This window comes from Salmo trutta, chromosome 13 (genome assembly GCF_901001165.1).
Source record: "Salmo trutta chromosome 13, fSalTru1.1, whole genome shotgun sequence".
Classification (NCBI taxonomy): domain Eukaryota; kingdom Metazoa; phylum Chordata; class Actinopteri; order Salmoniformes; family Salmonidae; genus Salmo; species Salmo trutta.
In genome coordinates this window covers 22,113,909-22,129,750 of record NC_042969.1, presented here as the reverse complement: position 1 = coordinate 22,129,750, position 15,842 = coordinate 22,113,909, and the positions used below count along the sequence as shown (strand labels likewise).

Here is a 15,842-nt window from a genome sequence, read left to right as displayed (position 1 = left end):
TCCCTCCACCCTTCTCCCTCTCTCTCTACTCTCTCTTTCTCTCTTTCTCTCCCTCCACCCTTCTCCCTCTCTCTCTACTCTCTCTTTCTCAATTCAATTACATTTCAATTCTCTCTGAACACTTAACTGTTATTCAAATCCAATAACTTTTATTTCCTGAGAGGGAACTTCATGTATTGAACTCACTATATACATGTACTCTTAACAACTGGCGCTGAACAGTTCCTCTTTCAAGCTGTGACTGAACTCTCTTTATTACCTTAAACCCACTCTCTTGCTCTTTCTAACATAGGAAAACTGCAGTTCTACTGCAGTAGTGTGCCTTTAAACAGCACAGTCACGTACACTAGAGTTTGTTTTCCTCTGTCATAAAATAACAGGATATTAACATGTTGGAGGAACAGAAAAGAACAGGATATTAACATGTTGGAGGAACAGAACAGAACAGGATATTAACATGTTGGAGGAACAGAACAGAACAGGATATTAACATGTTGGAGGAACAGAACAGAACAGGATATTAACATGTTGGAGGAACAGAACAGAAAACAGAACAGGATATTAACATGTTGGAGGAACAGAACAGAAAACAGAACAGGATATTAACATGTTGGAGGAACAGAACAGAACAGGATATTAACATGTTGGAGGAACAGAACAGAACAGGATATTAACATGTTGGAGGAACAGAACAGAACAGGATATTAACATGTTGGAGGAACAGAACAGAACAGAACAGGATATTAACATGTTGGAGGAACAGAACAGAACAGGATATTAACATGTTGGAGGAACAGAACAGAACAGGATATTAACATGTTGGAGGAACAGAACAGAACAGGATATTAACATGTTGGAGGAACAGAACAGAACAGGATATTAACATGTTGGAGGAACAGAACAGAACAGGATATTAACATGTTGGAGGAACAGAAAAGAACAGGTTGTCCTGACGACAGGTGTGGCTGCCTCTGGTGACTTCTGACCTTTTATAGTCTCGCCCCCATCTGAGAGCTGCATGTCACTCACCTGTAGCCTTTGGTGAGGGGGAGGCACTTGGAGTCATGCTGGCAGGGGTCAAAGCCTTGCATACAGGGGTCCACTCCCTCCTCACATAGATCCCCTGGGAAGACACACACACACACACACACACACACACACACACACACACACACACACACACACACACACACACACACACAAACACACACACACACACACACACACACACACACACACACACACACACACACACACACACACACAAGATAATAGAGAGATGGTGAGTTCATGGCCTGAAACGTCATTTTCCAATATACATAAGACTAGCTAACGTCTGTCATGATTTGACTTAGTGGCTTATTGTGCGATTATTCTAGTGCATTGTATATATACGAGCATGGGATTGTGTGTAATGTTGAGTGTTTTGTGATTTGTCCCATTGTATTATGATGGCTCCCTAAGGCACCATCATGGCTTTCTCAGCATTCAACAGTTGGGTCATGTTTATACTGCCGGTCTGCTCCACTCTCCCATAGAGTGGGGGTTGGGGGTTGAAACACATGTATTATATTGTGCTGTAATCTGCATGGAATACAGGGCTTTTCCTGCCCAGGCAAGGCCCCATCAGAATGCACTAAATCACTGCCTGGCCAGGTTCAATAAACCCTCTGTCTCTGTCCACCTGCTTGGCTAGATCCGCCCCTCTAACAGTGGGGTGGCTGGGGCTCAGCCAGGCTTTCACAGCACAGGCCTGTCCTTCTCTCTCTCTCTCTCTCTCTCTCTCTCTCTCTCTCTCTCTCTCTCTCTCTCTCTCTCTCTCTCTCTCTATCTATCTATCTATCTACTGCCAGGTCTGTTTCATCTGCCTCTCCCTCATCCTGCAGCCTCAATGTGGAGCCTTGGGGAATCCTGCCCGCATCCCCAACAGCCCGCTGCATTACAGAGGAAATCCAGTCCAATTGGGTTTCTATGGTGATGTTTGAGTCTGTCTGTTCTCACTGCTCAGGCCTGGCTCATGTCTGAGTCTGCCTGTTCTCACTGCTCAGGCCTGGCTCATGTCTGAGTCTGCCTGTTCTCACTGCTCAGGCCTGGCTCATGTCTGAGTCTGCCTGTTCTCACTGCTCAGGCCTGGCTCATGTCTGAGTCTGCCTGTTCTCACTGCTCAGGTCTGGCTCATGTCTGAGTCTGCCTGTTCTCACTGCTCAGGCCTGGCTCATGTCTGAGTCTGCCTGTTCTCACTGCTCAGGTCTGGCTCATGTCTGAGTCTGCCTGTTCTCACTGCTCAGGTCTGGCTCATGTCTGAGTCTGCCTGTTCTCGCTGCTCAGGCCTGGCTCATGTCTGAGTCTGCCTGTTCTCACTGCTCAGGCCTGGCTCATGTCTGAGTCTGCCTGTTCTCACTGCTCAGGTCTGGCTCATGTCTGAGTCTGCCTGTTCTCACTGCTCAGGCCTGGCTCATGTCTGAGTCTGCCTGTTCTCACTGCTCAGGTCTGGCTCATGTCTGAGTCTGCCTGTTCTCACTGCTCAGGTCTGGCTCATGTCTGAGTCTGCCTGTTCTCGCTGCTCAGGCCTGGCTCATGTCTGAGTCTGCCTGTTCTCGCTGCTCAGGTCTGGCTCATGTCTGAGTCTGTCTGTTCTCACTGCTCAGGTCTGGCTCATGTCTGAGTCTGCCTGTTCTCACTGCTCAGGTCTGGCTCATGTCTGAGTCTGCCTGTTCTCGCTGCTCAGGCCTGGCTCATGTCTGAGTCTGCCTGTTCTCGCTGCTCAGGTCTGGCTCATGTCTGAGTCTGTCTGTTCTCACTGCTCAGGTCTGGCTCATGTCTGAGTCTGCCTGTTCTCGCTGCTCAGGTCTGGCTCATGTCTGAGTCTGTCTGTTCTCACTGCTCAGGTCTGGCTCATGTCTGAGTCTGCCTCTTCTCATTGCTCAGGCCTGGCTCATGTCGGAGTCTGCCTCTTCTCACTGCTCAGGTCTGGCTCATGTCTGAGTCTGCCTGTTCTCACTGCTCAGGCCTGGCTCATGTCTGAGTCTGCCTGTTCTCACTGCTCAGGCCTGGCTCATGTCTGAGTCTGCCTGTTCTCACTGCTCAGGCCTGGCTCTGGTTTCGATTGGTGCTAAGACCTGAAAGTCATTGGCTAAAGGAGAATCAATATGTACCGTATTCGATATGAAAAATAAATCATTTCCCATCTAGCTAACAGTAGTTCTGTTTTACAGGGGAAACAGGGAAAAATAACATGAGGAGAAATCCAGAGAAGGTGGGTAGAGAGAAAGAGAATGACCTTTTCCCACGTCAGATCTGTCAGCTTGTAAAGGAAGAAAGAGACTGACCATGTTCCATGTCAGATCTGTCAGCTTGTATAGGAAGAAAGAGACTGAACTTTTCCCATGTCAGATCTGTCAGCTTGTAAAGGAAGAAAGAGACTGACCATGTTCCATGTCAGATCTGTCAGCTTGTATAGGAAGAAAGAGACTAACCTTTTCCCATGTCAGATCTGTCAGCTTGTAAAGGAAGAAAGAGACTGACCTTTTCCCATGTCAGATCTGTCAGCTTATAAAGGAAGAAAGAGACTGACCATGTCCCATGTCAGATCTGTCAGCTTGTATAGGAAGAAAGAGACTGACCTTTTCCCATGTCAGATCTGTCAGCTTGTATAGGAAGAAAGAGACTGACCTTTTCCCATGTCAGATCTGTCAGCTTGTAAAGGAAGAAATAGACTGACCTTTTCCCATGTCAGATCTGTCAGCTTGTATAGGAAGAAATAGACTGACCTTTTCCCATGTCAGATCTGTCAGCTTGTATAGGAAGAAAGAGACTGACCTTTTCCCATGTCAGATCTGTCATCTTGTATAGGAACGAAAGAGACTGACCTTTTCCCATGTCAGATCTGTCAGCTTGTATAGGAAGAAAGAGACTGACCTTTTCCCATGTCAGATCTGTCAGCTTGTATAGGAAGAAAGAGACTGACCTTTTCCCATGTCAGATCTGTCAGCTTGTATAGGAAGAAAGAGACTGACCTTTTCCCATGTCAGATCTGTCAGCTTGTATAGGAAGAAAGAGACTGACCTTTTCCCATGTCAGATCTGTCAGCTTGTATAGGAAGAAAGAGACTGACCTTTTCCCATGTCAGATCTGTCAGCTTGTATAGGAAGAAAGAGACTGACCTTTTCCCATGTCAGATCTGTCAGCTTGTATAGGAAGAAAGAGACTGACCTTTTCCCATGTCAGATCTGTCAGCTTGTAAAGGAAGAAAGAGAGAGTGGAAGATTTATAGATGTCTCATGGTCCTGTTAACCAGGAGGGTCCAGACCACTTAACCCAGATAGAGGCACCACATGTAGCACACACACACACACACACACACACACACACACACACACACACACACACACACACACACACACACACACACACACACACACACACACACACACACACACACACACACACACACACACACTCTCTACGTTCACCCACTGAGAGCAGTTCTGCCCTGTCACTCAGAGAGCTGAGAGAACAGAGGTCAAGATAGCTCTTAATGGCTGCAGCAGAGGAGAAGAGAGGCTGGTCATCTCACACAGTAGAGGCTCAGAGGGTCAACCAACCAGCCAATTGGAAAGCCACCTATCGAATTCCCCCGCCTCTCCCTCCCCCTCCCACACCTTCTCCCATCCTCTGCCTCATCCTCCTCCCTCCTTAACATAACGTTCCCAGGGTCTAATGGTCCTGGTCCACAGGCCAGCAAGATACTTTCTCTCTCTAGTCTAATGGTCCTGGTCCACAGGCCAGCAAGATACTTTCTCTCTCTAGTCTAATGGTCCTGGTCCACAGGCCAGCAAGATACTTTCTCTCTCTAGTCTAATGGTCCTGGTCCACAGGCCAGCAAGACACTTTCTCTCTCATGTCTAATGGTCCTGGTCCACAGGCCAGCAAGATACTTTCTCTCTCTAGTCTAATGGTCCTGGTCCACAGGCCAGCTAGATACTTTCTCTCTCTAGTCTAATGGTCCTGGTCTACAGGCCAGCTAGATACTTTCTCTCTCTAGTCTAATGGTCCTGGTCCACAGGCCAGCAAGATACTTTATCTCTCTAGTCTAATGGTCCTGGTCTACAGGCCAGCAAGATACTTTCTCTCTCTAGTCTACACCCATGTAGTCACAGTCTTTGTTTTTTCTCTGGAGAACACAGACGTCTAATTGCTGGGTTAGCCTATGGACTTCCCCTGGAGCCGGCCTGTGACCGCTTCTTCACATGGCCGCATGGCGCTGCAAGCCGCCGGCCCAGGGGCCCACATGCCCACACTGGGGAGTTAGCTGTGTGTGGCAGGCTGGCTGGCAGGGTGTTGCTCTACTGGCTGCCTCTCTGCTGACAGCCTCTAGACCCTCTGTGTTCTGTGCTCTGGTCCCAGGGGAGGCTGGGCCTGGAGTGGACGCAGCACGACCAGGTCTACAAGGCATGCGGTGGTAATGACAGGGTTGGTGTGCGTGGAGCAGCTGCTCAGATCAGCACCCTCCCTTCCTTGTGACGGGCAGGTGATGGCAGCGACCGCCCATGATGCCCGACTGAGGAGATGCCCACAGTTGCTACCCCACATGCGCACTGCAGAGAGAACCTCAACAATACTGGCTGGTTGCACTCAGAACTGCACTGTGCTTGGGCTGAACTCACTGGACTGTGCAGGACCCCCCCCTCCTCTTTGGCTCTTTGCTCCGACGTGATTGCATTGTCATTCCAAAGAGAAATTTCAGATCAATTCAGAAAAACTGTCCATTTTAGACTAGCATATAAAAATATATTATTTGGTTTATTTAGGTGCAGTTTTAGTGCAGAGGAGCTTAGGATTTTGTATATGTTTAAGCTTACCTTTATCTTTACGTGGTTGTATCATTTTTAGGGTGGTCAATATAACAACATTAGTTGATAATAAGTGTATTTCAGTAGGATAAGAAGTGTATTACACTAACATAAGAAGTGTATTACAGTAGCATAAGTGTATTACAGTAGCATAAGACGTGTATTGCAGTAGGATAAGAAGTGTATTACAGTAGGATAAGAAGTGTATTACAGTAGCATAAGACGTGTATTACAGTAGGATAAGAAGTGTATTACAGTAGGATAAGAAGTGTATTACAGTAGCATAAGAAGTGTATTACAGTAGGATAAGAAGTGTATTACAGTAGGATAGGAAGTGTATTAGAGTAGGATAAGAAGTGTATTACAGTAGCATAAGAAGTGTATTACAGTAGGATAAGTGTATTACAGTAGGATAAGTGTATTAGAGTAGTATTCGAAGTGTATTACAGTAGCATGAGACGTGTATTACAGTAGGATAAGAAGTGTATTACAGTAGGATAAGAAGTGTATTAGAGTAGGATAAGAAGTGTATTACAGTAGCATAAGAAGTGTATTACAGTAGGATAAGTGTATTACAGTAGGATAAGTATATTAGAGTAGTATTCAAAGTGTATTACAGTAGCATGAGACGTGTATTACAGTAGGATAAGAAGTGTATTACAGTAGGATAAGAAGTGTATTACAGTAACACAATAACTGTATTATAGCAACATAAGAACTGTATCACAGTAACATAAGAACTCTATTACATTAACATACAAAGTGTATTACAGTAGGATAAGAAGTGTATTACACTAACATAAGAAGTGTATTACACTAACATAAGAAGTGTATTACAGTAGCATAAGATGTGTATTGCAGTAGGATAAGAAGTGTATTACAATAGGATAAGAAGTGTATTACAGTAGCATAAGAAGTGTATTACAGTAGGATAAGAGGTGTATTACAGTAGGATAAGAAGTGTATTACAATAGGATAAGAAGTGTATTACAGTAGCATAAGAAGTGTATTACAGTAGGATAAGAGGTGTATTACAGTAGGATAAGAAGTGTATTACAGTAGGATAAGAAGTGTATTACAGTAGGATATGAAGTGTATTACAGTAGGATAAGAGGTGTATTACAGTAGGATAAGAAGTGTATTACAGTAGCATAAGAAGTGTATTACAGTAGGATAAGAAGTGTATTACAGTAGGATAAGAAGTTTATTTCAGTAGCATAAGAAGTGTATTACAGTAGGATAAGAAGTGTATTACAGTAGGATAAGAAGTGTATTACAGTAGGATAAGAAGTGTATTACAGTAGAATAGAAAATTATACTGTAACCCCTCCCACCCTCCACTGCCACATCAATTCTGAGCCCCACTCGATACCCGACATCAGGAGAGATTCTTCTTCGCAACCCGACCCACACACATAGAATTGTTCCGAGGGCCAATCTGTGACCCGCTAAATAACATCAATGTATTTGTTTTTAATTATGAGGCTAGTAGTAGGCTATTATTCCACTCTCTGCATGAATTCATTTGTCTGCATGTCTATTCGACATTTTGATAAAATGCGTGTCATACCTATGAAGTTTGGAGGGCAGAAGCAGGTATAGTTGTTTATGCTGTCCACACAGGTAGAGTTGTTCTCACAGTCATTGTCCTCACAGTCGTCAGGGTTCACCTCACACTGCAGACCCTCGTACCCAGGAGGACACGTACAGCTTGGGAGGAGAGAGACAGGATAGCAGTCACAGATAGTTAGTTAGGACACTGCCAGAGTCATGGAAGTGTCCTGGGTCTCATTCCACTTCACTTCAAATTCACGCTCCAGATGCCCTCTGCTCTGTGGCCCTGGCCCCTCTATTAAGGACTACTGCCCTTTGAAAGCCTAAGATCTGCACTTCAATTTCAATAACAACAAGGGTAGAACTCCAGTGACATTTGAAAATGTAATGTAATCAGGTCTGTCTGTGAATTCAATAACTCCAATTAGACGTGGGTCCTTGTAAGCTCCAATGTGGAAGGGCATTCATCAAGCTATAACTAAATGTCGTGTGGAATCGGTAGACCGTTTGACTCTGGCATCACACTGGCTCTGTCGCTCTCTCTCTTGTCTGTTATGCCCACCTGCCCTAGCTGGCCTTGCTGTGCTGTGCGGGCGGGCGGGGTGGCACAGGGTTGGCATCATGGGTGCGGCGTGGCGGGCAGGCTCTCAGCAGAGCAAGGAGAGATAAGCATCACTGGTGAGACGAGTAGCTTTATCAAACGCCTGTTGTTCTTTGAAGGCCAGCGGCTTCTGATTGAACATGACCCTGAGGAGATGAACGATTGTGGTGTCCTTTACAGTTCTCCAGAGGGACTTCCTGGGGGGCTGGAAGCAGGGAGGGGGATATACAAAGCTCCTGTAAGAGGCCTCAAGGTTGCGACCCCTGGAAAGAGTGACATCATAGTGACTCAAGGAGATTAACCTTTGTGTCGATGCATAGCTAGAACAGATACAGGCTGTGTAGTGAGGTCCTGCTGTAAAGCCTTAATCTGCTATATCAAAAGGCTGAGGAGAGATCCCACATGTGGATCATTGATGAGGCAGAGAGAGAGCTAGGGTTTGTTAGTTGGTGTTTAAAGGCCGAACAGTGAACAATGAAAGAGAGGAGAGGGTGGCAGTGGTCTGGCCCCAAGCCTGATGGAGAACATCCCCACCATGGACCATGGGCTCTCACAGAGTCACTCACACACTGGAACATCACCACCATGGACCATGGGCTCTCACAGAGTCACTCACACACTACAACATCACCACCATGGACCATGGGCTCTCACAGAGTCACTCACACACTGAAACAACACCACCATGGACCATGGGCTCTCACAGAGTCACTCACACACGGGAACATCACCACCATGGACCATGGGCTCTCACAGAGTCACTCACACACTAGAACATCACCACCATGGACCATGGGCTCTCACAGAGTCACTCACACACTGGAACATCACCACCATGGACCATGGGCTCTCATCGAGTCACTCACACACGGGAACAACACTGCTGCCTGCATGTTACTCCTCTGTCTGTGCCTACTATATAGGGAATGGTGTGCCATTTCAGACGGCCTCTCTGTCTGGTGTGTAGAGAGAGTAGTGGGTTGTGGGTACCTGAACTGGTCCTCTTGGCCTGGGATCACGTAGCAGGTCCCTCCATTGGCACAGGGGAAACTGATGCAGGCGTTGATGGATATCTCACAGTTCTGTCCCTGGAAAGGAGGAAGGGAGGCAGGGGAAGAGAGAGAGGGGGGGTGTGAAACAAAGAAGAGACTCAGGGGGTATGCTAGCAGACCTTACTAAATAAATCAATTATTAAATAAATAAAAAAAGGAACATTTTACATTTGGCTACAAATTCCAAAATAAATTATCTCAGCAGAGAAAAATGTCCTCTGTATGCTACCTATATCCCCCTATTAGAATCCCCATACTTTAATGACAGCTTCTCTATCCTGGAGGGGGAAATCAATCATTTCCAGGCCCAGGGACATGTACTAGTCTGTGGTGACCTAAATGTCAGAACTAGACAAGAACCTCACACTCATATTAAGAAATGCTATAGATGGAAGGGAAGTAGTGTGGAAACCTATCTAAAAACAATTAGGAAACAACAAATCAATCCCTTTCAGACAACTTCCAGGACAAAACGTTCCACTGTAATAGTGAAGGTGTAAACTTGGCAGTAGAAAACCTAAACAGTATACTTGACCTCAGCTTCCCTATCAAATCTAAAAATTTCAAACATAAAACCGAAGAAATGAACAACAATTAAAAATAGTTTGATGAAGAATGCCAAAACTTAAAGAAATTGAGAAACCTGTCCAATCAAAAACAGAGACACCCAGAAAACCTGAGCCTACACCTTCACTATGGTGAATCACTAAAACAATACAGAAATACACTACGGAATAAGAAGGAATAGCAGGTCAGAAATCAGCTCAATGTAATTGAAAAATCCATAGACTCTAACCACTTCTGGGAAAACTGGAAAACACTAAACAAAAACAACACGAAGAGTTATCTATCCAAAATGGAGATATATGGGTAAACCACCTCTCCAATCTTTTTGGCCATATAACAAAGAACAAACAGCAAAAACATATACATGATCAATTACAAATCTTAGAGTCAGCTATTAAAGACTACCAGAACCCACTGGATTCTCCAATCACATTGAATGAACTACAGGACAACATACAAACCCTCCAACACAAAAATACCTGTGGTGTTGATGGTATCCTCAAAGAAATTATAAAAAATACAGACCACAAATTCCAATTGGCTATACTTAAACTCTTCAACATCATCCTTAGCTCTGGCATCTTTCCCAATATTTGGAAGCAAGGACTGATCACCCCAATCCACAAAAGTGGAGACAAATTTGACACCAATAACTACCGTGGGATATGCATCAACAGCTACCTTGGGAAAATCCTCTGCTTTATCATTAACATCAGACTAGTTCATTTCTCAGTGAAAATAATTTACTGAGCAAATGACAAATTGGCTTTTACCAAATGACCGTACAACAGACCACGTATTCACCCTGCACACCCTAATTGACAAACAAACAAACCAAAACAAAGGCAAAGTCTTCTCATGCTTTGTTGATTTAAAACAAGCCTTCGACTCAATTTGGCATGAGTATCTGCTAAACAAATTGATGGAAAGTGGTGTTGGGGGAAAAACATACAACCGTATAAAATCCATGTACACAAACAACAAGTATGCAGTTTAAATTGTAAAAAAAAACACATTTCTTTCCACAGAGCCGTGGGTGAGACAGGGATGCAGTTTAAGCCCCAACCACTTCAACATATATATCAACGAATTGGCGAGGGCACTAGAAGAGTCTGCAGCACCCGGCCTCACCCTACTAGAATCTGCAGTCAAATGTCTGCTGTTTGCTTATGATCTGGTGCTTTTGTCCCCAACCAAGGAGGGCCTGCAGCAGCACCTCGATCTTCTGCACAGATTCGGTTAGACCTGGGCCCTGACAGTACATCTCAGTACATCTCAGACTAAAATAATGGTGTTCCAAAAAAGGTCCAGTTGCCACGACCACAAATACAAATTCCATCTAGACACCATTGCCCTAGAGCACACAAAGAAACTATACATACCTCGGCCTAAACATCAGCACCACAGGTAACTTCCACAAAGCTGTGAACGATGTGAGAGACAAGGCAAGAAGGGCCTTCAATGCCATCAAAAGGAACATAAAATTTGACATACCAATCAGGATCTGGCTAAAAATACTTGAATCAGTTATAGAACCCATTTCCCTTGATGGTCGTGAGGTCTGGGGTCCGCTCACCAACCAAGAATTCACAAAATGGGACAATCACCAAATTGTAACTCTGCATGCAGAATTCTGTAAAAATGTCCTCAGTGTACAACGTAAAACACCAAATAATGCATGCAGAGCAGAATTAGGTCGATATCAGCTAATTATCAAAATCCAGAAAAGAGACATTAAATTCTACAACCACCTAAAAGGAAGCGATTCCCAAACCTTCCATAACAAAGCCATCACCTACAGAGAGATGAACCTGGAGAAGAGTCCCCTAAGCAAGCTGGTCCTGGGGCTCTGCTCACAAACACAAACAGACCTCACAGAGCCCCAGGACAGCAACACAATTAGACCCAACCAAATCATGAGAAAACAAAAAGATAATTACTTGACACATTGGAAAGAATTAACAAAAAAACTGAGCAAACTGGAATGCTATTTGGCCCTAAACAGAGAGTACACAGTGGCAGAATACCTGACCACTGTGACTGAACCAAACGTAAGGAAAGCTTTGACTATGTACAGACTCAGTGAGCACAGCCTTGCTATTGAGAAAGGCCGCTGAAGGCAGACCTGGTTCTCAAGAGAAGACAGGCTATGTGCTATGCTTGAATTGCCCTGCCAATGTTGTTTTGCTCAGACAAATGTTGGTATATGATCTCATTTGTTGTATTACTTGTGAGGGACAGCTGAGTGAGCTTAAAAACTGTTGGGGCTAGGGGGCAGATAAAAAACGTACCCGATTTAAACTGGTTACTACTCTTACCCAGAAACGATAATATGCATATAATTAGTAGATTTGGATAGAAAACACTCAAAAGTTTCTAAAACTGTTTGAATGGTGTCTGTGAGTATAACAGAACTCATATGGCAGGCCAAAACCTGAGAAGATTCCATGCAGGAAGTGCCCTGTCTGACAATTTGTTGTTCTTCTAGGGCATCTCTATCAAAAATACAGCATCTCTGCTGTAACGTGACATTTTCTAAGGCTTTCGTTGGCTCTCAGAAGGCGCCAGAAGTGGAATGAGAGCTCTGCAGTCTCTGGGCGAAAAACAGCAGGAGTGTTTGCGAGTGGTCAGGCAGGGAACACTGACACTGGAGCGCACGTGCACGAGAGGACTCCATGTTTTTCTTTCTCTCTTTGAACGAATACAACGTCGCCCGGTTGGAATATTATCGCTATTTTACGAGAAAAATCGCATAAAAATTGATTTTAAACAGCATTTGACATGCTTCAAAGTACGGTAATGGAATATTTTGAATTTTTTTGTCACGAAATGAGCTCGCACGTCACCCTTCGGATACTGACCTCAATGCACGAACAAAACGGAGCTATTTCAATACAACTATGGATTATTTCGAACCAAACCAACATTTGTTGTTGAAGTAGAAGTCCTGGGAGTGCATTCTGACGAAGAACAGCAAAGGTAATCAAATTTTTCTTATAGTAAATCTGAGTTTGGTGAGGGCCAAACTTGGGGGGGTGTCAAATTAGCTAGCCGTGATGGCCGGGCTATCTACTCAGAATATTGCAAAATGTGCTTTCGCCGAAAAGCTATTTTAAAATCTGACACAGCGATTGCATAAAGGAGTTCTGTATCTATAATTCTTAAAATAATTGTTATGTATTTTGTGAACGTTAATCGTGAGTAATTAAGTAAATTCACCGGAAGTTTGCGGTGGGTATGCTAGTTCTGAACATCACATGCTAATGTAAAAAGCTGGTTTTTGATATAAATATGAATTTGATTGAACAAAACATGCATGTATTGTATAACATAATGTCCTAGGAGTGTCATCTGATGAAGATCATCAAAGGTTAGTGCTGCATTTAGCTGTGGTTTTGGTTTTTGTGACATATAGGCTTGCTTTGAAAATGGCTGTGTGATTATTTTTGGCAGAGTACTCTCCTGACATAATCTAATGTTTTGCTTTAGCTGTAAAGCCTTTTTGAAATCGGACAGTGTGGTTAGATTAACGAGAGTCTTGTATTTAAAATGGTGTAAAATAGTCATATGTTTGAGAAATTTAAGTTATAGCATTTATGAGGTAATTGTATTTCGCGCCACACGATTCCACTGGTTGTTGACTAACGTCCCACCTTGCCCAGGGAGGTTAATATTTTTTGGGATGGCCTGCTTCTGATGGTCAGTCTGAGGGGAGGGAGGGAGCAGCGGTGAGGCTGCCTCTCACACGACTCACCGTCCCTCCGCTCTCCCTCACTCCGCTGAGAAAAGGGGATGCAGTCTTCCAGCTGATGGCGAAACTCAAGTCACACTGCATTATTTCTGCCTCATGCATGAATTCATGTCGTTACTCCTATGACCAGAGAAAGTGAAATATTCCTCTATTAAAAAATACATTCAGCTATTAATAACAACAGAAGCTTATTGGAAGACTATGCAATACTCATTCACTACAGCTGCAGTGCTGGTTGTAGCGTGAGTGGAAGTAGGGAGAACGCGCATTTTATGGTTTATAAAAGTGTTGAACAAAGTGTTGACAGTGCTGAATAACAACTTAAACATGAACTTACTGATAAAAACAGCAGCTCTTTGCTGTATTTGCTGAGTCTCTTTCTAATCATGGTTTTAAACATTTTCACACAGTATCAACTGCGTTCTAAGGTTCTTTTTACAGTCTATGGCTCAATGAAACCACAGAGGAAACTGTGCAGACACGGTGATCTGAGCTATCAGATTGGCCAGCGGTAGGCCTATAGGTGTCCCGTATTTGCTCTCTGGGCCTGCCAGGTCGGCGGAGTTCTACCTTCAGACACATGAAATTGGTTCAAAATGAGAACACTTTGCCTTCAGCATAAAGCAACAACAAGAAATAGTATCCAAGGCTTTATCGTTGGGCTTTTACAGAAATGTTTGGTGATGGACCAGGAATGCCTTGGGGAGGCATTGGATTAGTGAATCACTGGAGTAGAGGTACAGGTACAGTATGGTAGCGTTCAAGAATCATGATCCTAATGACCCTTAACACCCACTTCCTCTGATCAAAGACACCACACGGACGCTTGTTTCATGTTTCCCTCTCTCTCGGTCCACGATTCATTCTCCCCATTTCAATTCACTTAAGCCCAGCGGAGGACGACGGCGAAAAGCACACGTACACACACCTCTGAATAGGCAGGAATAAAGACCCAAAGAGAGGTGCATACCCAGAGACACCGGGACCAACACTGACACACATACCGTAGCACAACTTGACCTTGGGAGCAAAGATTTGAATGAAAAAGCGAGGCCATGGGCTTTGTCCCTGTAGCAGACTGGAGGTTAAGCTGTTGTCTGTGTCCATGGAGCAGGACCCTGACAGGAATCCCACAGCAGCAGCACACAACACAGGGGGGGGGGGGGGGGGGGGGGGGGGGGGGGGGGGGGACAAAACCTACACACGCAGACACACACACTCTACGTCCACCCTCTGAGAGCACTTTATTGGAACCCTTTTTAATCTCTATTCAATACTTACAGCCAAACTAACTGTTGTAATCATTTGCACATTGGTCGAGATATCAAACTAAGATGCATTATGCATGTAAGAGAACAGGAGAGGCTAAAACACTGGGGCTATGCATACGATGACAAACCGCTAACATGTGGAACCGTTTAAGTGGGGCTGTGGTTGTGTGTGTGTGTGTGGTTGTGTGTGTTTAAATCCACTCACTTTGTAGCCAAAGGGACAGGTGCAATGGTAGGAGCCAGACACATTGCTGGCACATGTGCCATTGTTCAGACAGGGACCAGCAAGACAGGGGGCACACTTCGACATCAGATTCAGATCAACTGGGCCTGAGAGAGAGAGAGAGAGAGAGAGAGAGAGAGAGAGAGAGAGAGAGAGAGAGAGAGAGAGAGAGAGAGAGAGAGAGAGAGAGAGAGAGAGAGAGAGAGAGAGAGAGAGAGAGAGAGAGAGAGAGAGAGAGAGGTAGAGGGTGAGATAGAGAGAGAGGGTGAGGGTGAGAGAGAGAGAGAGAGGTAGAGGGTGAGAGAGAGAGAAAGAGCGGTAGAGGGTGAGAGAGAGAGAGAGAGAGAGGTAGAGGGTGAGGGTGAGAGAGAGAGAGAGAGAGATGTAGAGGGTGAGAGAGAGAGGTAGAGGGTGAGAGAGAGAGAGAGGTAGAGGGTGAGAGAGAGAGAGGTAGAGGGTGAGAGAGAGAGAGAGGTAGAGGGTGAGAGAGAGAGAAAGAGAGGTAGAGGGAGAGAGAGAGAGAGAGAGAGAGAGGTAGAGGGTGAGGGTGAGAGAGAGAGAGAGAGAGAGGTAGAGGGTGAGAGAGAGAGAGGTAGAGGGTGAGAGAGAGAGAGAGGTAGAGGGTGAGAGAGAGGTAGAGGGTGAGAGAAAGAGAGGTAGAGGGTGAGAGAAAGAGAGGTAGAGAGAGAGAGGGTGAGAGAGAGAGAGAGAGGTAGAGAGAGAGAGAGAGAGAGAGAGGTAGAGGGTGAGAGAGAGAGAGAGAGAGGTAGAGGGTGAGAGAGAGAGAGGTAGAGAGAGAGAGACAGAGACAGAGAGGTGGAGGTAGAGAGAGAGAGGCAGAGGTAGAGAGAGAGAGGTAGAGAGAGAGAGAGAGGTAGAGAGAGAGAGAGAGGGTGAGAGAGAGAGGGTAAGAGAAAGAGAGAGAGAGAGCGAGAGTGTGTGAGTGAGAGAGAGGGCGAGAGAAAGAGAGA

At 45.0% G+C, this 15,842-nt stretch overlaps 1 protein-coding gene across 1 annotated transcript in view; it reads right to left on the bottom strand.

The window, feature by feature from the left end:
- LOC115205030 (slit homolog 3 (Drosophila)) overlaps positions 1-15,842 on the bottom strand; it is a 374,555-nt gene that overhangs the window by 32,305 nt on the left and 326,408 nt on the right. The window contains exons 15-18 of the mRNA XM_029770590.1: positions 14,854-14,978; positions 8,998-9,095; positions 7,423-7,562; positions 1,030-1,123 (exon numbers count right to left, since the gene is read on the bottom strand). Coding sequence (XP_029626450.1) covers positions 1,030-1,123; positions 7,423-7,562; positions 8,998-9,095; positions 14,854-14,978 — 457 coding nt within the window. The remainder of the gene's footprint in view (positions 1-1,029; positions 1,124-7,422; positions 7,563-8,997; positions 9,096-14,853; positions 14,979-15,842) is intronic.